This window comes from Saimiri boliviensis, chromosome 1 (assembly GCF_048565385.1).
Source record: "Saimiri boliviensis isolate mSaiBol1 chromosome 1, mSaiBol1.pri, whole genome shotgun sequence".
Taxonomy (NCBI): Eukaryota; Metazoa; Chordata; class Mammalia; order Primates; family Cebidae; genus Saimiri; species Saimiri boliviensis.
Genome location: NC_133449.1, coordinates 218,639,076 through 218,661,745, shown reverse-complemented (window position 1 = coordinate 218,661,745; position 22,670 = coordinate 218,639,076). Strand labels below are relative to the sequence as shown.

Genomic DNA, 22,670 nt, shown 5'->3' with positions numbered 1-22,670 from the left:
AATGGATGTCCTGTTTCTTGATGATGAAGTTATTTCTTTCTGTTTCTTAGTTTTCATTCTTTTTTTTTTTTTTTTTGAGATGGAGTTTCGCTCTTGTTACCCAGGCTGGAGTGCAATGGCGCGATCTCGGCTCACCGCAACCTCCGCCTCCTGGGTTCAGGCAATTCTCCTGCCTCAGCCTCCTGAGTAGCTGGGATTATAGGCATGCGCCACCATGCCCAGCTAATTTTTGTATTTTTAGTAGAGACGGGGTTTCACCATGTTGACCAGGTTGGTCTCGATCTCTCGACCTTGTGATCCACCCGCCTCGGCCTCCCAAAGTGCTGGGATTACAGGCTTGAGCCACTGCGCCCGGCCTAGTTTTTCTTCTAACACTCATGCCCCCATGCTGTAGGACTGCTGGAGGTCCACTCCAGACCCTGCCTGCCTGGGGATCACCTGCGGCGGCTGCAGAACAGTAAGGGTTGCTGCCAGTTTCTTCTTCTACTATCTTTGTACCAGAAGGATACCCACCAGATGTCAGCCTGAGTTCTCCTTTATGAGGTTACTCTTTGTATATACAGGGGTTGGGGAGCTGCTCAAGGAGACAGTCTATCCTTTATGGAAGCTCAAGTGCTGAGCTGTGAGCTCCATTGTTCTGTTCAGAGTTGCTGGGCAGGTACATTTAAGTCTGCTGCAGTGGAGCTCATAACTGCCTTTTTTTCCCCAGGTTCTCTGTCCTGGGAAGGTGGGGCTTTTTTTTATAAGTTTCTGTCATGCTGCTGCTTTTCTTCAGAGATGCCCTGCCCAGTGAAGAGGTAGCCTAGTTACAGTCTGCCAGCAGAGGCATTGCTGAGCTGCCGTGGGCTCTGCTCAGCTGCTGTGTGAACTTCCTTGTGGTTTTGTTTATAGGGGTATAGTTAGAACTGCCTCAGTAATGGTGGTCTCCCTCTGTAGTGGCAGACTGTCTCTGTAATGGCGGACTGCCTTGGTAATGGAAGGCTGCCTCCGTAATGGCGGGCTGCTTGGGTAATGGTGGGCTGCCTCGGTAATGGCGGACTGCCTCGGTAATGGTAGACTGCCTTGGTAGTGGTGGACTGCCTCAGTAATGGCGGATGCCCTTCCCCCACAGAGCTGGACCATCCCGGGTCCAGCTGTGTTTGCTGTGAAACTCTCAATCCAGAGTGTTGCAGATTGTTGGGTTTTGTGGGGGTTGGACTGGCTGAGCCAGATCACCTGGTTCCATTTCAGTCCCCTTTTTTTTTCAGTTGCATGGGCATCTTTGTTTCCCAGGTGTTCCACTCACCAGTTGAAAAGGTGCCTGGATTTCTGTGAGTTTTTGTGCAGAGACCCACTCCACTGGCTGAAAAAGCCATGCTGGTGGCTTGTGTCACTTTTCTACCTGGGAATCTCCTGGCCTAGCTCCCTGTTACAGTGCCCTTTTTTTCAGTTGCACTGGTGACTGTCTCCCAGGCATTCCAGTAGCCAATTGAAAAGGCTCCTGGATTTGTGTGAGTTCTTGTGCAGAGACCCGCTGCCTCAGCTGAAACAGCCAGCTGGGGCTCATGGCACTTTTCTGACCAGGAATCTCTTTGTCTGTGGGTGGTAAAAATTCATTTGGAAATGGGTAATCACTCACCCTCTGCGTTTTCGCTGGGAACTGTAATCCAGAGCTGTTGCTATTCAGCCATCTTGGATCCCTCACAGTCCTGCTTTTAAAATGAGATACAGCAATTCTGTATGAATTAAATGGCACACAGTTCTTCATTTGATACTGTAAGTCAGTGTTGCAATGCTCTGAGGAATTCTACTTAAAAGGCTGAATGTATGGTTGGAAAGAAAAAAGATTAAGATACTAATTAAGGTATAGGACTGCATTAGCCCATTCTCACACTGCTTTAAAAAAACTGTCTGGAACTGGATAATTTATGAAGAAAAAAGGTTTAATTGATTCACAGGTCCACAGTATGTACAGAAAGCATGTTTTGGGAGGCCTCAGGGAGCTTATGATCATGGCAGAAGGGTGAAGAGGAAGCAAGCACCTTCTTTACATGGTGGAGTGAAAAAGAGAGTGAAGGGGGAAGTGCTGCATACTTTTAAACAACTAGATCTTGGGAGAACTCCCTTACTATCACAAGAACAGCAAGAGGGGAAATCTGCCTCCATGATCCAATCACCTATCACCAGGTTCCTCCCCCAATGTTGGGAATTACACTTTGACATGAGATTTGGGTTGGGACACAGAGACAACCGTATCAACGACCAGTACCGTTTGCTTGGTGAGGGACAGAATTGGAGTGGGTAAGAGAGACAAGAGAGAGCTTGAGCTATGTCTGGGTGGATTGGCAAGAAATATTTTGGGCAGAGGGAAAGGTATGAGCAAAGGAGAAAGGCAGAAGCATTTATTGCATTGAGGGCACCATTGGTAGATGAAAGTGCTAGGGACAGAGGATTTGACCAGAATGTTGTGGTGCTGAGGTTGGTGATACAACACTGGAATCTAGAGAAGATGGCCTGGAATGGCAGGCCCAAGGTGTGCCTGTGCCTCAAATCATCCAGCAGGTTTCACACATTTTGGTCTTAGGATTGATTCATATTTATTGTATTAGAGATTCAAACTGAGAAATTTTAAAGTCATTTATTTAAAATGACAGCAGTATACTCATTATGTGTAAATATAACATGGTATTAAAAAATTTTCCTAAACCACCTTTATGAGAAGAGTGGCATTGGTTTTATTTTAATTTTTGAAAATCTCTTTAATGGCTGGTTTAATATATGGTATGTAGATTTTACTTTTTATTTATGTATTTAAATAATTTTTTAAAGAGACAGTATTTTGCTCATTTTCCAGGCTGTAATGTGGAGTAATCATAACTTACTGCAACCGTGAACACATGAGTTCAAGCCATACTCTCATCTCAGCCTCCTGAGTAGCTAGGACTACAGGCATGGTCCATCATGCCCACATAATTAAGAGCATTTTTTTAAATAAAAGTGAAGTTTCTTTATGTTGAGCAGGCTGGTCTTGAGCTCCTGGCTTCAAGAGATTCTATTGCCTCAAAGTGCTGAGATTACAGGTGTGAGACACTGTGCCCAACTGACTCTCTTAATTAACTTTTTTTCCAACTTTATTAAGGCTTGATTGACAAACATTGCATATATTTAAGATGTACAGTGTGATGTTTTGATATATGTATATGTTGTGATATGTATTTCCTCAGTTGAGCTAATTAACCCATCATAACCTCACATATTTACCTGTTTTTGATGAAAACACTTACGATCTAGTCTCTTAGCAAATTTCAAGTACACAAGACATTATTGTTAGCTACAGTTATTATGCTGTATATTAGAACTACAGAAATTACCCGTCTTATAACTGAAAGTTTGTATTCTGACAAAAATCCCTTATTTTTCCCACACTCTGGCCCCAAGCAAGCATAATTCTACAATCTTTTTTGTTGTTGTCATTTCAGATTCCACATATGAGTGGAAGTACTTGTCTGAGTACTTGTCTGAGTCTGGGTTCTCATTCTGCATCTGAATTTAGTCTACTGAAGTATTATCAACCATTTATCCTCTGCTAAGTTCTATACACTCATAAAAGAATGAGAGTGAAATAGAAAAACAGCATTGTTATGCAAACAGCATTATTTTTGTATCATTAGGAAAATAATTTTGACCTCAGAAATCCTCTAAAAGGGTCTCAACATCTCTTAGGAATCCATGGATCACACTCAGCAGTAGTGAGATAGAGAAATCCTTGAAGGCTTTTCAACAGCAAATGATGATCAAAGACATGTTTTATAACTCCTCATAGCTTTGGTATATAGAATATGCCAGATGAAGTAACTTGCAACTGCCTGGGCAAGAGTTGAGGAGGGCTCTTAGCTGGGGTGAGAATAGGAATGAAGATTCCTGTGGGAAAGATAAATTAGAAATGAAAATCCTTGTGGGAAAAAGAAGTTAGAAATGATTCAACAGTGCTTGATGTCTGTTCAAATGTGGGGAGCAAAAGTTATTATAGCGTGACAATTGGGAGGAGAATGGTATTAAATTAAGAAAAGAGACAGAGAAAATGTGTGTAGTGGGAAATGTGATGAATGTATTTATAGGTGTCTTTAGTTTGAGATGACATAGAAACATGTGGGTGATTAGAGATGTGGAACTAGAATCGGGCAGAAACTGGAGTTCCCTGAACTTTTTTAAGAAAATTATTCTGAATTTTTTATCATTCATTTATAGATCTCCATTTCTTTAAGATCCATTATTGGAACTTTATTAGTTTTTTTGGTGGTGTCATGTTTCCCTGATTATTAAAGAATCTTTGTGTTGGTGTATGCACATGTGAGGAAACAGCCACCCTTTTCAGGCTTTTCTAGTGTTCTTTGGTGATGGTAGAACTTCACTAGTCAAGCTTGGGATTCTGGTTGGGTTAGCTGATAGTGAACCCAAACAAGTAGACTTTGTCATCATGTTCTGTACTTGGGCTGGGCTGTTACCTGTGACCTGGGATCAAATGAAGTGCTGGCTTTGCTCTGAAATCCAGTGAGATAGGTGTTCGGGGTCTTCAGTAAGGCAGAGCTGTTGGCTGGGCTTTGTAATTGCCTCTGATCAGACAGTGTTGCAGATTGTCTTCCCTGGCTGGCCAGTACTGTCGTTTGGGATGTGTATCTGGGCAGGGCCATCCACTTGGCTTGGAGGCTTGGTGAGGAGTCTAGATTGCTACTTAAATACTTAGGGTAGGCAGGGCCACAGGCTATGCCACACAGATATGTATGGTCATGGGCTTGCCTCCCATATTAGAGTAACCTTAAGCAGAGCCCTGAGGCTTGGTACAGTAGCTGTATAGCTGCTGGAGTTGAGCAGGGTCAGATGCTCTCCTCAGAAGACATTCATGTACATGCTCTTGACTCCTGGCCTGGCAAGGGCTTAAGGAGAGTCCCAAGGTTTGGTTGGATTGATGCTCAGTAGCTGAATCTGGGCAGGGCTAGATTCAGATAATCACTGACCTGCTTCTAATGTCTAGCTTGGAGCGGAGTTAAGGAAAGTACTGAGGCTTGGCTAAGTAACAGCTCTGCAGCTGGGTCTGAGTGGGATCAGATACTCTCTTTGGATGATCAGTGGGTCTGGGAAGGGTCAGAGAACAATGACATTTTGTGGATAATGCTGACCTGCCCTTGCCTCTTGGCCTGGAAGTGGGAGTGAAGATCACCAGGGCTTGGCTAAGTCATAGTTCTGTAACTGCATCTAGGTGGGGTCACATACCGCTTCTGTGAGTAATCACCAATGTACCCCTGCCTTCTGGCCTAAGAAAGGACTAAGGAATGCACTAGGGCTTGGTTGGGTTGCAGCTCAATCACTGGGCTTGTGCAAAGCTAGATGGTCCCTCAGCAGCTAAGTATCAACATGCTGCTCTCTCTAGGCTGGAGGAAGTTTTATGGACAGTAGGAAGGCTGGATGTGGAAGCTGGCTAGGATTTGAGCCTGGGAGGCCTGTCAACTGTGCCTCATGCAGGGCAGTGCTGTTAGGTATCCTTTCAGGTGGCGTGCCTCCACTGGCAACAGAGCAGAGCCACTGTCAAGATCTGCATGTCCATCAGTGTGAGCCCTACCCCTGTTCATTGTTTCTAACTGGCCTCAGGTGGTCTAGCCCTGTTTATACTGCTAGTGTTTCCAGTGGAGCAAGACAAGAGAGTGTCGCCTGTGAATAGGTCCAGAATGTCATGGAAACTGAATGTCTGCCTCCAACTCAACTCTCTCTTCTCTCTGTAAAAACCAACAGTTCCTGGGAATCTCTGTGTGCTGAACTGTGCTGACTTGGGGGAGGAGTAACACACTCAAAGAGAAACTCCCCCTCTTACCCTTCAAGTGTAGCTGTTCTTAGTCTGTGGTCTAAGGGATTGTCTCAGCCTCACTCCCATGTACTGGGATATTCATCAAGGCATTCTTGTCTGTGAATAGTTGCAAATTGGATTTCTTTAGAAGACGGTGGAGCCAGAGAATTCCTATTCCACCATCTTGCCGATGTCATTCTATTTAACCTCTCATTTTTTTTTTTTATAGATTGTTTCTCACATTGTACTTTGTTTCTGTATTTTCTACTCTCTCCTCCTCAGCCCTGTGGAACGCCCACACCTCATTCTCCCAAGCCCCAGCCACCTCCTACCTGGACTGTGATGTCACTTCCCAGCCTCCACACTGTCTTTACTTTGCCACCAGGGTCCTCTGCCTCTCTCTTTTGTGCTCATTCTTTCTTAAATAACTTCTCTTTACATTGCCAACACTGTGTACTCATGAATCTGTTATTATCCTAAGATACATAACTTGAGTGATTTTCTTATTCATTCAACAAGTGATTCATCAAGTAAATGATGTATCTTTAATCATATATTCGTTTAGTTTTTGTCTACTTGTCCTTTAGTTTTTTGCCTTTATTGTGTTCACTTTTCTTATTCCTCAAGTATTCAAGTGGACTAACTGTATCTCCTGAGTCACTTATTATTATTCAAAATAGTTGCCTAATGAATGTTTTTAAGGATGATGAGTGCTGCCTGAATGGGCCATTAATTAAAGTTATAGAATTCTCTTTAAAGATTTAAAAAATATATAATAGGCATACTTTCTAAAAGAATTTGCAAAAAATTCTGCCAGAGGCTTGTTAAAGGACCCATTATGAGGTCTCTTTATTTCTTTTGTTTCTGTGACTTGAGGCTGTAGGAAGTATGAAAAGATTGTAGGTAATTATTTAGAATGGCTTATTATAGATCTCCTGAAAGCTGAAATTATGCATTAAATAATGTTCAAGGGCTTTCTTATTTTGAATGTGTCAAATATTTTATTAAAAGTATTAGATTGGAGCCATAACTGTGAGGATCACATATTTATTCTGGTTAATGACTTGACAGAGATTATTGGGTGGTGACTGAATTCTTTAAATGGAAGAAGAAGATGAATATAACAAAGACTACAAGGACATATAAACTTATCTTCCCTTTTATCCTTCTCTCCTTTAGTAGTTAATAGATATTTTAAAGTGCCAATTATGTGCTGAGCACATTGGTAGACCATGGGAAAAGCAAAACTACATATGGACCCTGCCCTGAAGAAGTTCAATATGTAGCAGGGAAGAGAGACATTATGTATAATCATACAAATAAGTTTCTAGTTATAAATGGATAACTGCTATGAAAGAATAGAATACTTTCATACTACAGAATGAGAGGACTTGCCCTGGTCTGAGAGGTACCCAGAAAGCTTACTTAAGGAAGAATCATTTAACTGAGAATTATATGTTGAGTAGGAGTTGAAGAGGCAGAGTTGATGATGGGGCAGGATCTAGGCAAAGGGAATAGCATGTGCAGATAGGTCAGGTGCTGGTAGTGGTGAGCCTGTGCTTTTAGGGAAGAACTGGAAAGAGACCAGTGTGGCCCAAATACCGACAGGGAACAGTGATACTGGGTTTAACTGAAGATATAATCAGATAGGGACTTAAAGGATTATGGTCTTTATCCTAAGAGTATTGGGATACCTTGCTTGAGGAGGTGGTGGGGAGGTGGAAATAGAGAGGTGGGCAGGGAGAGAGAGAGAGAGAGAGAGAGAGAGAAAGGGAGGGAGAGAGAGAGAGAGAGAGAGAGAGAGAGAGAGAAAGGGAGAGAGAGAGAGGGAGAGAGAGAGAGAGAGAGAGAGAGAGAAGGGGAGAGAGAGAGAGTGTGTGTGTGTGTGTGTGTGTGTGTGTGTGTGTGTGTGTGTCTGCCATGGAAGAAAAACTTAAATATTAGAAGATGTCTGAGAAAGAGCTGAAGGCTCATTTTTTAGAGATGTTGAATGATGAAGCTTGGAAAGTGGTAGGTGAGGCAGGTTAGAGAAGTAGATTGATTGAGGCGATGTCTCACAAGTAAAATCCATGGGGATTGGTGATAGATTAGATATGGAGGTAGGCAAGAAAGAGTTTGTCAAAGATGCGCCCTAATTTCTGCAACAACTGGTGGGTGAATGGTAGTGTTTTAACTATTATGGTGGTGATTTCTTAGGTGGGACCAGGCTTTTGGGGGTAGGGAAAATGAGTTTAGTTGTTAAATTTGCCATTCACATGCAGAGTAAGCACTACTGATTATGGAGCTTACAGGAGGTTCTTGGATTGCTGATACACATTGGAAGTTCATAAGCAGAGGTTATCTTACTACAGGCAGAGATTATCTTGGTTGAGACTATTGAATCAGCTCATTTAACCCTTAACATGAGGGATGTTAAGATCCCCCTGAATTTGTTCTTTACTGTCTCCAGTTTTATAAAGCTTATGAAAAATATATGGCCATTTAAAATACAAGTTTATTGATAACCCTTTTTTTGACTGTCTTAACTTTTATGCAACATTTGCTGAAGTGTGATAGTACTTAAATCTATTACTGTAAGTAAACATGATCAATAGTTCTTGATATGTGTGAGTAAGGATACAGGGCTTCCCATTGTAACCTATCGGCTGAAATTGTAGAAGAGGCTCATGCTTTCTTATTCTTGGTAATATCTTAATATCTAATCAGTCTCATTTGATATCTTTATGTTCCAATGTGTTTATCTAAGTAGTGGGATTTGTGCATGTTTTTCTATGGTTTCTCATTTCTCCCAGTTTTATTTAAGTCTGGAAATTATTTAGTATTACATATAACATAGTAAGCCCCTTCCTTCCTAACTTGAGTAGATGTAACTATGTCCTTATAGCTATTTTTTACTTCTTTTTTAGGAGCAACCCTATTAACTGAAATACATACATATATATATATATATATATATATATATATATATATATATACACATACATATAGATATATAGGTATGTTTAGATAGATAGATATGGACAAGGTCTCAGCCTATTGCCTAGGGTAGAGTACAGTGGCATGATCATGGGTCATTGCAAGCTTAACCTCCTGGGTACAAACATTTCTGCCACCTCAGCCTCCCAAGCAGCTGGGACCACATGTGCTTGCCACCATGCCTGGCTAATTTTTAATTTTTTGTAGAGACAGGCTCCCTCTATGTTGCCAGGTCTCAAACTCCTGGGCTCAAGCCATCTTCCCACTTAGGCCTCCCAAAGTGCTAGGATTACAGATGTGAGCTACCGCACCCAGCCTTGCTTCAAACTATCAAAAGTATGGTTTCCCGATAACATTTCAAAACTCATTGGCAGAATATACTCCAAGAACCATAAATTTGTTTATATCCTTTGGCCTAATTAACTAACTTAAAGAATTTATCAAATGAAGATAATTAACATGAAGAATTCTGTCTCTACTTAGTATGTAAAAATTAAATATGGCTATTTAAATTTTTATTTATTATTAAAAATATTTAAAAATTAAATATACAACAAATATTAAATGTAGGGAAATTATTAAATATATTTACCTATATATTAATACCTCTATATTATTATCTATGCGCTGAAATTATAGAGTTGAAAACTATGTAGAAACATAGAAAACTGATATTAAAAATATGGTGTAATATTGTTAAGAGTTATTTTGTATTTATACTGTTTATAACTGTGTCAATTATGAATTCATATGAATGGTAACTAGAAAGTAAAATGAAACATTTCATGATGGGATTATACATATGTTTCACTTTTAAAAGTATCCTATGCTATCTAATAAATATTAAGATGAACATAAAAGAGTTTAAAATTAGGTTGGGTTTTAGCAGCCAGTAATTTCTTTTTTATTAAATGGGTGTGGCTACCTTATCAAGCTGGCTTGATCATTCCAAAGCACTTAAAAGATTATTATTTACATCCTGTTATTTCCGAAATTGGAGTGTACTTGGGTACCTCAGACATCACAAGGGAACTTTGAGATTTTGGAAGATGTTGCTTTGAAACCAATGCGGGGAGTGTGGGAGGTGACAGTTTACATCTCACTCAAGTTGTCTTTTCTTTCCTTCCTGCAGCCCACATACTTCTTATTGGCCAAGATATGTCTGCTCTTTATTGCTGGAATTTGGAGCTTAATCAATTCTTTTTTGTTCTGGAAGTACCTTCTGCTTATGATGTGGCTTCTGTTATAGTAAAGTCCATTAATTCAAGCAAGAATTTAATAGCTTTAGTGGGAACACATTCACATATATATGAACTAGTCTACATTTCCAGCCAGTCTGACTTTATTCCTAGGTAGGTTCCACATTTTATGCTAAGTACCTTTATGCTCACCGTAATTTTGTATGACACCTCATTTCCAAGTCTTTAGTGACTGAAAAATATGCAAAATGTAAGAGCTATTTACCAGCCTGAAATTCGATTATTATCCATATTTCTAATATCTTTTCTACCAAGTTAATCAGTATTACATGAATATTTTGGATTAAAATTTTATTTACAAAATGTTGTGAGTCATCCAAACCTTTAATATCAGTTAATGTAATGGTAACTTTATGAGTAGTCTACTATGTATATATGCTAAATTTGTTGTAGTTGACTGATTTTATATATACTTCTTATGGTAGTTCAGGCGAGCTGGTATTTGAACCTGGTGACAGAGAAGCTACAATAGCAGTAAATATCCTTGATGATACAGTTCCAGAAGAAGAAGAATCCTTCAAAGTTCAACTTAAAAATCCCAAAGGAGGAGCAGAGATTGGTATTAATGGTTCTGTAACAATAACCATTCTGTCTAATGATGACGCCTATGGAATTGTTGCATTTGCTCAGGTAATGACGCTAAAGACCCCACACTTGCAATGGAAAATGTTTTATTTATTGTGTTTGTGTATTAGCTGTTATTAGCATTTAGCAAGTCATAATTTGAGTATCATTAGCCTCTCTCCCTTCCCTTTCCCCTGCCTCCCTTTTATGCTGCATTCTAGGGTGAATTCTACTGAAATCTTGCAATTTACAGTCTTACACACTGGACACTCTGAGTTAACTTGTCCTAATTTTTTGGCTATTTTTGGATTGGTTTTATAGGATTAATTTTGAAATGTTACAAGTTGATATTGGTCTAAAAGTTTGGCTCTGTTGTTAGCCCTATTACCAGAGAGCAAGATTCTAAATACAATATAAACTGTGATATTATACACATCACATACAAATATATTACTGTCCTATTATGCTTTTGTTACTTAGGTGGAGAGGGGAAGAGACTGAGAGGTGGGGTGGGGGAAGGTAGAGGAGAGAGAGGGGATTGTAACTGTATGTGTGTTGGACACATGTAAATGTCTTTTCCTGAGGAAAGAGAACCATGCAAATTCTTAGTCACTCCCATGCCCAGACTTCATATTTTTTTTTTATCCGCAAGCAGAAGGATATCTGTTATTTGCATCATTTAGTCATTTTGGCAAAGTGAATTCTTCTTAATTCGAGTTATAGCTGCAGCTATCATGTATCTTTCTCTGAAATATTTTTCATGTAAGGAAAACCTAATCCAAATTGGTCTACACACTAAGAGCATGTCCTTGGAGAAGGTGAGCTTCAGAGTTAGTTGGATACTCTACGTCATTATGGCTAAGGTTGTTTCCATCTCTCTACTTTGCCATCACAAATTGACTTTCATTTGGTTGTTTGAAAGCTGATGATATTGTTAAGGTTACTACGTTCTTGTTCATGTTCAGTTGGGGAGAGAGAGATGTTTTATGTGATTCTCAAGGTAAGGAAGAAATTTCCCAAAAGCTTCTAGAAAATGGCTTATGTCTCATTGTCCAGAACTGGGTAACAAGCCCACTCACTCATTCATTTGTTAATTCATGCAGCAGATATTTAACAAATGACTGTTATGTACCAGATGCTGTTTTAGATGCTGCTAGAGTCATGTTAAAAAATGAAACAGTAAAGTTCTTTATTTGCATGGTCCTTAAATTCTAGAGAGGGCAAGGGGAGACTGAGAGTAAACACAGACATAAGAAAATATGTACTATATCTGAAGGTTTTGAGTACTATGAAGAAACGTTAGGCAGGGAAGGCAGATAGAGAATGCAAGGGAGGGAGGGAGTGGAGATTGTATGTGGGGAAATCTAAAATAGTACGATCAGTAAGGGCTATTTGGAGGAAATGACAGAAGGACAAAGACGGGTGGGGGATGAGGGTGTGAGCTATGTAATATCTGGAGTAGGAACGTTTAAAGCAGAAGGACCGATCAGCAAGAGCAAAGGCCCTGCAGTGCGGCCCTGCCCATATGGAGCAACAGGGAGGCCACTGTGGCTGATGTCTGCATGTGATAGGGGATGATGTTCAACAGATGCAGGACCAGGGCTTTGTGTCGGGGATCTCCATGACTACCCACGGTTTCGATGGGTCACTAAGAGGACTCACAGGACCCAGCATTTAGTCATACCCATGGCTATGATTTATTACAGGAAAGAATACAAAATAAAATCATTGAAGGGAAAAAGCTCATGGAGTAAAGTCCAGAGGAAGTCAGGGCAAACTTCTAAGATTCCCCTGCCAACACCTCCATCCTCTAACTCCCTCCCCACCTCCCCATCCCCCCCCACCCATTGGCACAGGAGACACTTAATTCCCCAGCATTGAGTTGTCACAGCATGTATAAAATGTTGCCAACCAGGGAAGCATACTAGGGACTCAGTATCCAGGATTTTAACTGGGGTCTGATCCTGCAGGCACCCTCTGCCTGGCACATACCAAAATTCTAGACTCTCAGGAAGAAAATGAATGTTCAGCATAAACCACATTTACTTTGCAGTTTAGGCAATTGGGAACTACTTAACAGTTCTGGGAATGGTGGGAACTCTCCTGAAGTCCAAGTTCCCAGACACCAGTGGAGAGCCGACCTGTGAGCAAACCTTTAAGGATAGCAGTCAGGTCTGCTGTGTGAACACTTTCCTGCACAAGGCCATTAGCACTGTAGTGAATTTGGTTCCTGAGGGAATTAGAGAGCCTTTGAAGGGGGTCGAGTAGAAAAGTGAATGATATGACTCACATTTTAGAAGGAACAAGTCTGACCATAGTATAGAGAATAGGTTGTAAGTGGGCAAGGACAGAAATAGACCAGTTAGGAGTTACTGCAGTAATAGAGCAATAAATGATGGAGCTATGGGAAGCATGAATTTGCTGTTCACTGACATATGGTTGACTGTAGGAAGAGCAGGTTTAGGGGATAACATGAGGCATTTTGGATGTGCTTAAAACCTTGTGTCTATTGCATGCAAGGGTCAGAAGTTTACACTGCTACTCGGTCTGGCCCATCCCTGGAGCTAAGCAAAGATCAGCTTCTTCTGAGCCATCTCTGCCCAATAGAGGTATAATGTGTGCCACATATGTAAATTTAAGTTTTCTAGTAGCCTACATTTTTTAAAAAGTAGAAGGAAGCTGGTCATATTAGTTTTAATATATTTTATTTAACCCAGTATATCAAATATTATTTCAACATACAATTAACCTAAAATTATTGAGGAAATATTTTACATTTTCTTGTATCTTATCTTCAGACTCTATTGTGCATTTTATGCTTATAGACTAGCTACACTAACTACATTTCAATCAGTCAGTAGCCACATGTGGCCAGTGACTATCGTGAAGGACAGTACAACCTTAGGACATGAACTGGATTGTGGGTGGGGAGAGTTAGAAAGAAACAGGAGAACCCCTATTTGCATTAGGTACTCACTTCTTTCTTCCTTTTCTTCAGATCTCTGCAAAATGACACCTTACCAGAAATATCTTCACTTGTGGAAAATTGCAGCTCCCCTCCTTCATTCTGTATCTTTTTAATCTTTCTTAAGGTTTCTTATTTATGACACTTAAAATTGACTACCTTGTCTATCATCAGGTTTTTTGTTTGTTTGTTTTTTTACTAGAATTGAAGAATGTGAGAGCTGGGACTCTGCTGCGTTCACAGCTTTATCCTTGCACCCAGAAAATGCCTGGCACATACTAGGGACTTAGGATGAGCCTGTCATTCTGTGGGAGAGGCAGAATACTTACAAGGCCTTCTCAAGGCCTTATACAAATGTATAGGGCAGAGCTGGGCTTCATGGGGTGAGATCCGACATGCTCTGCTGCTTGGTTCCATCTTCTCACCTGCAGCCTTGTTGCAGATGGAGAGCACATGCTGTTCCTCAACTGTTTGAGCGTGGTACATTTCCCTTTGTGAAGATTGTTCCAAAATTGTTCTAGAGACATAAAAATCACTGTTATTTAATACTTGCCAGTAGATACTGAATTCTTTCAATCTGTTGAGTAGAATTCTTCATTACAAGTCTTTTATGTCTGGACAATCTCATTTCAAGAGGAGATTTAGTAGATAATGAGAATTTCTCGAATATTTTATGGCTGCATGAAGTGCTCATTTTACTAACCCTCATTAATGGAGGGCATGGAGCCAGAGAGAGCTGGCTTTTTAAAAAGGCATTGTCTTTTGTGAATAAATAATATGCATATTTTAAAATCAAGGCATTTTATTTAGGAATGTTTGATTGCCTAGAGCAAGATTTTATTACTTTGTAACATCTGTAACAGTGTGTTAAAATACTGTGTAAAATATCGCTAAAGGACAGGATGTCTACTCATTAGCATTCTAAGTAGAAACTCTCATAAGATTTAAGAAATTTATGGGTGAATCTCTTTTCAGGTTATCATAGTAACATGAATGGAAAGATTTTTAAAAATCTTTGCACTCCATATTCTTGCTTTACTGCGTATGGAAAAACCAGAAGTATTGCAAGAAGAGATTCTTTGAAGCATTCTTTTTGAGGAACAGTTCATGAAATGGCTGGCAAGAGATGTGTATGTTTGGTGAAGAATGTTGGAGTGACACAGAAATAGATATTAGTTTGGGACAAAAGAAAGAGGCTAGCAAGCATAGATGAGAAGAAGAAAGAATGAAAGGAATTCTGTCACAAGGCAAAGGAATATTTCTGGCAGGAAAAACAGCTGTAAAGGCCATGAGCTAAGGATGAAACACCGTCAATGGGGACAGAATAGCCCACTGAAACACTTCAGAGGATATGAATTTAAGGATAAGAGACATTTTCAAATGATCTGGAAGAAGGCTCTAATTCTCATGACTGTTGCACATGGATGGGATATTGGAAACCATATAGGTCAAACTCTCATTTTACAAATAGGAAACAAAGATGTAGAGGAATTGCCAGAGGTTACACAGGAGGGAAAGGTTTTTCTGCTCTCTTGACTCTATGTCCTTTCTCTTCTACAAACTTTTTACATGCTATGAATACTTTTATGAAAGTACATGCTGAGTATAAAAGTAATATGTGTTCACTGAGCAAAATTTAAAAAGTATAGAGACAGAAACACAAAAATAAAATAATCCTATAATAATTAACATTTTTGTTACTTTCACTGAATCTTTTACTTATTCAAACGTGTGTTTTAAATCATGGACATTCTATATGGCTGTTTTTTAATTGTTGTTTTTCACTTAATGATATCATGTTGCTTAGGACGGTGAACTTTGTAGATTCATAATAACATGAGACAAAAAAAAGTTTGCTTAAGTAATTTCAGGTAACCCCTTGTGACTTTCTGTGTATTTTTCCAGAATTCATTATATAAGCAAGTGGAAGAAATGGAGCAAGATAGCCTAGTAACCTTGAATGTTGAACGCTTAAAAGGAACATATGGTCGTATAACCGTAGCATGGGAAGCTGATGGAAGTATTAGTGATATATTTCCTACCTCAGGAGTGGTATGTAATTTACAAAGTTATAAGAGACATTTTTAAATTATGGTTACTAGTGATATATGGGACCAAATCCTGCCTTATGGATGAAGTGTTTGAGTTTGACCATGTCAACATTGGATTGCTACTAATCATCTTAGAGAGGGATACAATTTAAGGTTAGTTTTCTTATTGCGGGTATTTTTTTTTTATTTTTATAAAATCAAAATTATCCTTTAAAAAGTCATTCTTTTTGAGTTTTAGTACATTGGTTGGCCACATTGTGGGTGTGTTACATTGTCAGAAAGATAAAAATCAACCGAATAAGGATCAAAATGTGATTTCCAGATTTAGGCAAAATGAAAGTAGTAAGTAGGGAACAACTCTATGTAAAACAGTCGAACTTATGAAAAAGTAAATCTGATTGTGGAGGGATATAGATTGGCTTTCCTGTAAATAGACTCTGAGATTGAGAGTTGTAGACAGAGGGGTTTTAGGGAGATACCTCTATGAGGATGTGAGGAAGGTGAGTATGTGCAGAGGGAGAAGTTGGTCCACAGGCGATTGCAACTGAGGTTGATTGCAACTGAGGTTGATTGCACCTGAGTTCAGGAGATGAGTTGGTGCTTAGGAGTTGTTCCCAGTTTAAAGCTGAGCCATTGGCATCCCCATTATCCCCATTTATCCCCATTATCCCCATTATCCCCATTTAGGGTATAACACTGAGTGAGACCATTTGCTGTAACAAAGGGCAATTCTCAACGAGGAGCACAGAAGCTTTTGTTAACTAGCAGCTGAGGGATGGGTACAACAGTCCTGAGAAGGGATCTGGCCAGAGGACAACATTATCCATTACTGGAGGATAGTATGAAGTTGGAGCTGAGGTTCAAGAATGGAATCAGAATGAGCCAAATAAGTACATTACTAACAACAAGAGGGCTCAGAGAGCCTTTTGTTCGTAGCTGGAAGATGGATTATCTTCTTGGCTTGCCTTCAGTTTCATAGATTAGTCTGTGTGTACTGCCCAATTGCTTCTCTGAAGAGTTCTTTTAAAGGAAATCTCATGGGATTGTCTCCAAAAAAGGACAGGTGTATATCATGGTTTCTGTATATTAAGAATGTTATAGCAAATTCTATTGTATTTAATACTTACTTTATGCAAGTTACCAAAACTAAATTGTGTCTGTCAGGTTCTATATGTTCCAATTTATATTTCGCCAATTTAATTTCTTATATAAACATAATTATAATTGTTTCTAATTTAAATATATGATGATAATACTACCTTAAACATAGACTGTATTTTGGAAGAATTAATTATTTCATTCAGGGAGCTAGTACATTTTTTTTCTGCAAAGGGCCAGATAGTAAATATTTTAGGCTTTGTGAGTCATTTGGTCTCTTTGACTACTACGTAGTAGTGAATTAGTACTTAGTGTAGTAGAATTGTGCTAGACAATATAAGAAATATTAGCAGATAATACAGATAGTGATAGACAATATGCAATTGAATGAGCTTGGTTGTGTTCCAGTAATACTTCATTTATGACAAATGGGTTTGGCCTTTGGGCAATATTTTTCTGACCTCTGATTTTATTAATAAAGGTCTTGAATTTATTTAACTTTTATATAAAGCCAGGGGTACATGTGTAGGTTTGTTACATAGGCAAACTTGTGTCATGGGGTTTTGTTGTACAGATCATTTCATCACCCAGGTATTAAGTCTAGTACTCATTAGTTACTTTTCCTGATCCTCTCCTTCTCCCACCCTCAACTCTTGAATAAGCCCCAGTGTGTGACTTTTCCCTCTGTGTTCTCATCATTTAGCTCCCACTTATAAGTGAGAACATGTAATATTTCTGTTCATATGTTAGTTTGCTAAGGATAATGGCCTCCAGCTCCATCCATACCCCTGCAAAGGACAGGATCACATTTTTCTTTTGCTGCTGCATACCTAAAGACAGAAATACCATTTAACACAGCAATCCCTTTACTGGGTATATACCCAAAGGAATATAAATCATTCTATGATAAAGACACATGCATATATATGTTCATTGCAATACTCTTCACAATAGCAAAGACATGGAATCAACCTATATGTCCATCAATGATAGACTGAATAGAGCTCTTGAATTTATAGTCTCCATTGCCTTTTCCAGATGGAAAGATGTATGTCAGCAAAGGTAGATGCATAAGCCTATAATGCTAGTTTGAATAATTATAAATAGTTTGTAGCTGCATTGCTGGAGAGGTGTGTGAGGTGGGAAACAATGGAAAATGACATTCAGGAAGTCCTATCAGCAAGGACTTCAGATGCTTTTTAGCAAATTTGGATTTGACTCTTTAGACAGGAGAGACACAAAAGGAGGAGAGACATGCTGTGATTTGCATCTTTCCCTATTTTTCTCTCTCCACCTGTATTTTAGTTGATTCATTGCTTAATGATATATCTCTTCAGAGTTTAGTGAAAGGAAATAACAATCCAGGCAAGTTTTGTAGAGAAAAAATTTTAAACTAGTATGTCACCTTATTTTATTTTTATGGATCTTTATATATGGTATCTAGAACTTAGATTCCCAGAGAGCCTATATACTTTATCTTAGAATGGAATTCAGACTCCAGGATTTGAGTCCAGGATTTGACAGTTTGGCTACATAGTTTTTTTTTTTTATTAGCTTAAAGTTTATAAATGGCTTGCTTTTTCATTTTTCCTAACAATCTTCTATTAATGTGAAAGGCATTTGATTTGTACAATCATATTATTATGTTGCTTAAATATCTCTTATGATTTAAGTTATAGTAAAAGAAAATCAAATTTTTAAATCTTCTTACTACATAGTAACAATAACAAAATAAATAACGTCTTTCTTTAAAATTCTAGATTTCATTTACTGAAGGCCAGGCACTGTCAACAATCACTCTGACTATTCTTGCTGATGATATGCCAGAGTTATCAGAGGTTGTGATTGTAACACTCACCCATATCACCACAGAAGAGGTTGAGGACTCCTCTAAAGGTGCTACTATTGATCAGGACAGAAGCAAGTCTGTTATAACAACTTTGCCCAATGACTCACCTTATGGCTTGGTGGGCTGGCATGCTGAGTCTGTCTTCATTAGAGTAGCAGAGCCTAAAGGTAAAGCTTGTTAAATATTTTTCAAGTTTTAATGAGAAGCTTCATGGGATAATTTTAATATTTATAAGGAATGTAAATTTCTGTTTTTATATGACCCTTTCAGTTTGACAGGTCATACTCAGTCCTTTTTGTTTATTGTTGTTAAATTTTGTGATCATGTGAAATCATCTAGTAATAATGTTATAGGAAATATATCTTTTAAAAGATACATTATAATATAAATATTAATATTTTAGTTGTCAGTGCAGTAGAGGTGACTGTTTTCTATTTTACTTTTTCTTTTTCGTCCTTCATCTGTTCTCTTTCTTCACTTAGCATCACTTTCTGTAGATTTTCAATAGTTACAGAGAACAATGAGCAACATAGTAAAATGTACATTCACTGAAGGTATTGTTTAATCCATAATAATAATTAGAACAATTTTATCCTGTGAAGTGTACAGTGGTTTCTCAAAAATTTGAGTACTAAAATCGTCACTCAAATAATTATTCATATTAGCTAATGGAGAAATAGATTTTTGTACATATAGGTCATTTGACTTACTTCAATAAAAAGTTATATATAATAAGTATGTATTTAGAATATACTATGTGAAGGCTTTCAAGTACCTTTCATTTGAATAGTCAATGAGAAATATAAATGAGAACGTGTGGTATTTCTGTTCATATGTTAGTTTGTGAAGGATATTGTGTAGTTATGTAGATATGTAGTTATGTTCCTGGGACTTTAATATGGCAAAATTAGTTTTAAAAAATCTAAACACTGAAATAAAATTTAGGTGCTGTGAAGTACTTTGAGCCTTGTGATAGACACGTCACTGTAAGAACAAAATCATTCTTAATGATGAGTCATTAAATGATGACTTTGTGTATATAATCTTTCATTTTTTGAAGATTCTTTTGAGCATTTATAATCATCATCTCTGCTGAACCTGTGTATCTGTACTTCCCTAAGACTTTGCCGTAATTCCTGTTAAAGTGTATGACAGATGCAACATAGGAGGGTGCACTAGAGAACCAGAAGTCGGGGATTAGAACTGGTATGTAATGCCAGGAGTTGATGGTGATTCTCTGACCAACTTTGGAAAGCAGGAAGACCAAGCCCGGAATAATCCTTGGGAGTATACATTGTCTTTGTTTTACTTCTTTTTCCTTAACTGTCTGCAAGAGATACAGCAGAGTGTTCCACTCTAGGTGCTTGGAACAGCATTGCCAGCGAATAGAAAAGCGTATTTACTTGTGGCATGTTTCCCTCACAGAAAACACCACCACTCTTCAGTTACAAATAGCTCGAGATAAAGGACTACTTGGGGATATTGCCATTCACTTGAGAGCTCAACCCAACTTCTTACTGCATGTCGATAATCAAGCTACTGAGAATGAAGATTATGTGTTGCAAGAAACGGTAATAATAATGAAAGAAAACATAAAAGAAGCTCATGCCAAAGTTTCCATTTTGCCGGTGAGTCAGGGCTGCAATGAATGTGATCTAAAAGAAAGGAAAATACTCTTAAGTAAAATTGTGATACTCTTGTAGGTAAAAATCTTTTTCTAATAAAAGGATTCTTTTAAACATAAAAATGTAAGTATTCTAATGTTCCCGCCTGGCTAAATATTTACTAATGAATAAATATTCTATAACTGGCTGGCAGAAATGATATCTATTATTTTTATTTATTCTTGAACTGGAATATTGTTTGAATGAATGTTGAAGCACTGAATATAGATTAATTGTATCTGATTAGATCCACTGTAATTTTGGTTTGTCAGTTTTTAAACTAATGACAACAAATGAAATGCCTAAATCAATGTTTATTTTTATTATTCATTTAATAGGACAGTATTTTCCTTTCATCATATGATTCCTTGAATCAGAATTAGTCTTCAGATTGTTTAGATCTGATTTTAGCTATCTGAATTTATTAATATACATATGGAGAGAGAGAGAAAAGAAAAGCAGAGAACAAGAGGAGGAGAATATGTGAATATGTCCGTTATGATACACAAGAAATTGAAAGTGGTTAATAGATTAGTGTTAATAATATAAAATAATAAATATGTTTTATAGTATATAAATATATATTATATACAATAAAATATATTATATATTATTAAATATGTATTATATAATAATGTTAGTGTCACTAATAGTGATATTAGTGGCTTTATGTACTGAAGAGTATAATCCGGGAAAGATATAAGGGATGGGATAGAAATGAGGGTTTTCCCCCCTTTTTAGAGTATTTTTTATCTTTGGAAATTTTTTATTATGCAAAATAAAGTAAGAAATTTCAAAAAATTAAATATAGGCTTATATCTAGATTTTCAAGTATAGAGCTTTCACTTTAAAGTGTATGTAGCATTTACCAGTATTTCCTAAATTTTCTTTTGGGATATTAAATATGTAAAACCTACAATAGAATATGGTCAACATTTCAGGATAGATTTTTAAAAATTATTTTATTTGCTAATGAGTGTGAAGATTCCATTGAAACATCACCAGCTCACCAGTGAGCTAGAATATTCCATAGATTCTGAAGTTGTCAGTGGGAATGTAGTAAAACATGAGTATCTTTTTTATGTTTGACAGAACTGCCCATCTCTGTGAATAGTCAGTTATTTCCTTACTGAAAAATATAAAATATTAAATGCAAGATAAATATCTTAAAAGCAAAACACCGTTTTTCCCCATCCCCCAGGATGACGTTCCTGAATTGGAGGAAGGATTTATTGTCACTATCACTGAGGTGAACCTGGTGAACTCTGACTTCTCTGCAGGACAACCAAGTGTGCAGAGGACTGGAATGGAAATAGCTGAGATAATGATAGAAGAAAATGATGATCCCAGAGGAATTTTTATGTTTCATGTTACCAGAGTGAGATGAGCTTTCATTTGTTTACAGTCATACAGAAGCCTCTCCCTGCTCATTTGGCCAGTATTTTATAATATATTTTCTGCAAAACAGTTAGCTTTGCCTGTTTTTATTTTTAAATAGATAACTAGGTACATTTGTCTTATAAACTAGTTCTTAGGTCTCTCTGAGCTAGACCAAAGGATTAAACAATGTTACTTTTATTACATTAAATATGAGTTCAGGAGACCTTTTATGTACACTTATATCTGACTGTTAATTTCTACTTTGAAGGGTGAAGTATAGAAAGTTAAGTCAAAACAATAACTTTAGAAAGATGACTTAATGAGAGTTGCCACTTTATCTTGCCTTTCAACTTACATTCTTTACTTAAAGGGCACTGGGGAAGTTATTACTGCCTATGAGGTGCCTCCACCCTTGAATGTTCTTCAAGTTCCTGTAGTCCGGCTGGCTGGAAGCTTTGGGGCAGTAAATGTTTATTGGAAAGCATCACTGGACAGTGCTGGACTGGAAGACTTTAAACCACCTCATGGGATTCTTGAATTTGCAGATAGACAAGTATGCCAGTCATTAACATATTAGCCTATTTGGGTTGTACTTCAGATGTTTTGTAGGCATCCACCAAATAAATGCACATTCGTGATTGCTAAATGCGTTATACTCTAAATGTTTCTATGTTAAATCAATCAGAAATATTATTAATTAAAATACAATTTATTAATCGGGATAGGAAGAGACTATGAAGATATAACAATCTTACCCTTTTCTGAACCCCCACCCCGGTTTTATTTAAAATAAACAGAAGTTACAAAATAGGATAATAATTGACTTAGAAGTACCTAACAATGTATAGAAAACTATCTGATAAACTGGACTATTCCTGTGGACTTTAGTTTCTTGCATCTTTTATTTTGTTTCTTAATACCAGTAAATATAGGTATTTATTTAGAATTTACACTAAAAGAGTACACGGTTTTTATTTAATGTCTAAAATGTCATTTATAGTTTAAAAAATGACTGAAATAAGAGAAAATGAACAAAATAGTTAAAA

The 22,670-nt window shown here is 37.7% G+C and overlaps 1 protein-coding gene across 4 annotated transcripts in view; it reads left to right on the top strand.

Moving 5' to 3' along the window:
* The window catches only part of ADGRV1 (adhesion G protein-coupled receptor V1), a 583,497-nt gene that overhangs the window by 170,346 nt on the left and 390,481 nt on the right, over positions 1-22,670 (top strand). For all 4 annotated transcript variants that reach the window (XM_074383772.1, XM_003920760.4, XM_074383775.1 and 1 more), the window contains exons 51-57: positions 9,927-10,146; positions 10,479-10,683; positions 15,488-15,634; positions 18,492-18,747; positions 20,006-20,208; positions 21,446-21,622; positions 21,995-22,177. In XM_074383772.1, the coding sequence (XP_074239873.1) occupies positions 9,927-10,146; positions 10,479-10,683; positions 15,488-15,634; positions 18,492-18,747; positions 20,006-20,208; positions 21,446-21,622; positions 21,995-22,177 (1,391 nt within the window). The remainder of the gene's footprint in view (positions 1-9,926; positions 10,147-10,478; positions 10,684-15,487; positions 15,635-18,491; positions 18,748-20,005; positions 20,209-21,445; positions 21,623-21,994; positions 22,178-22,670) is intronic.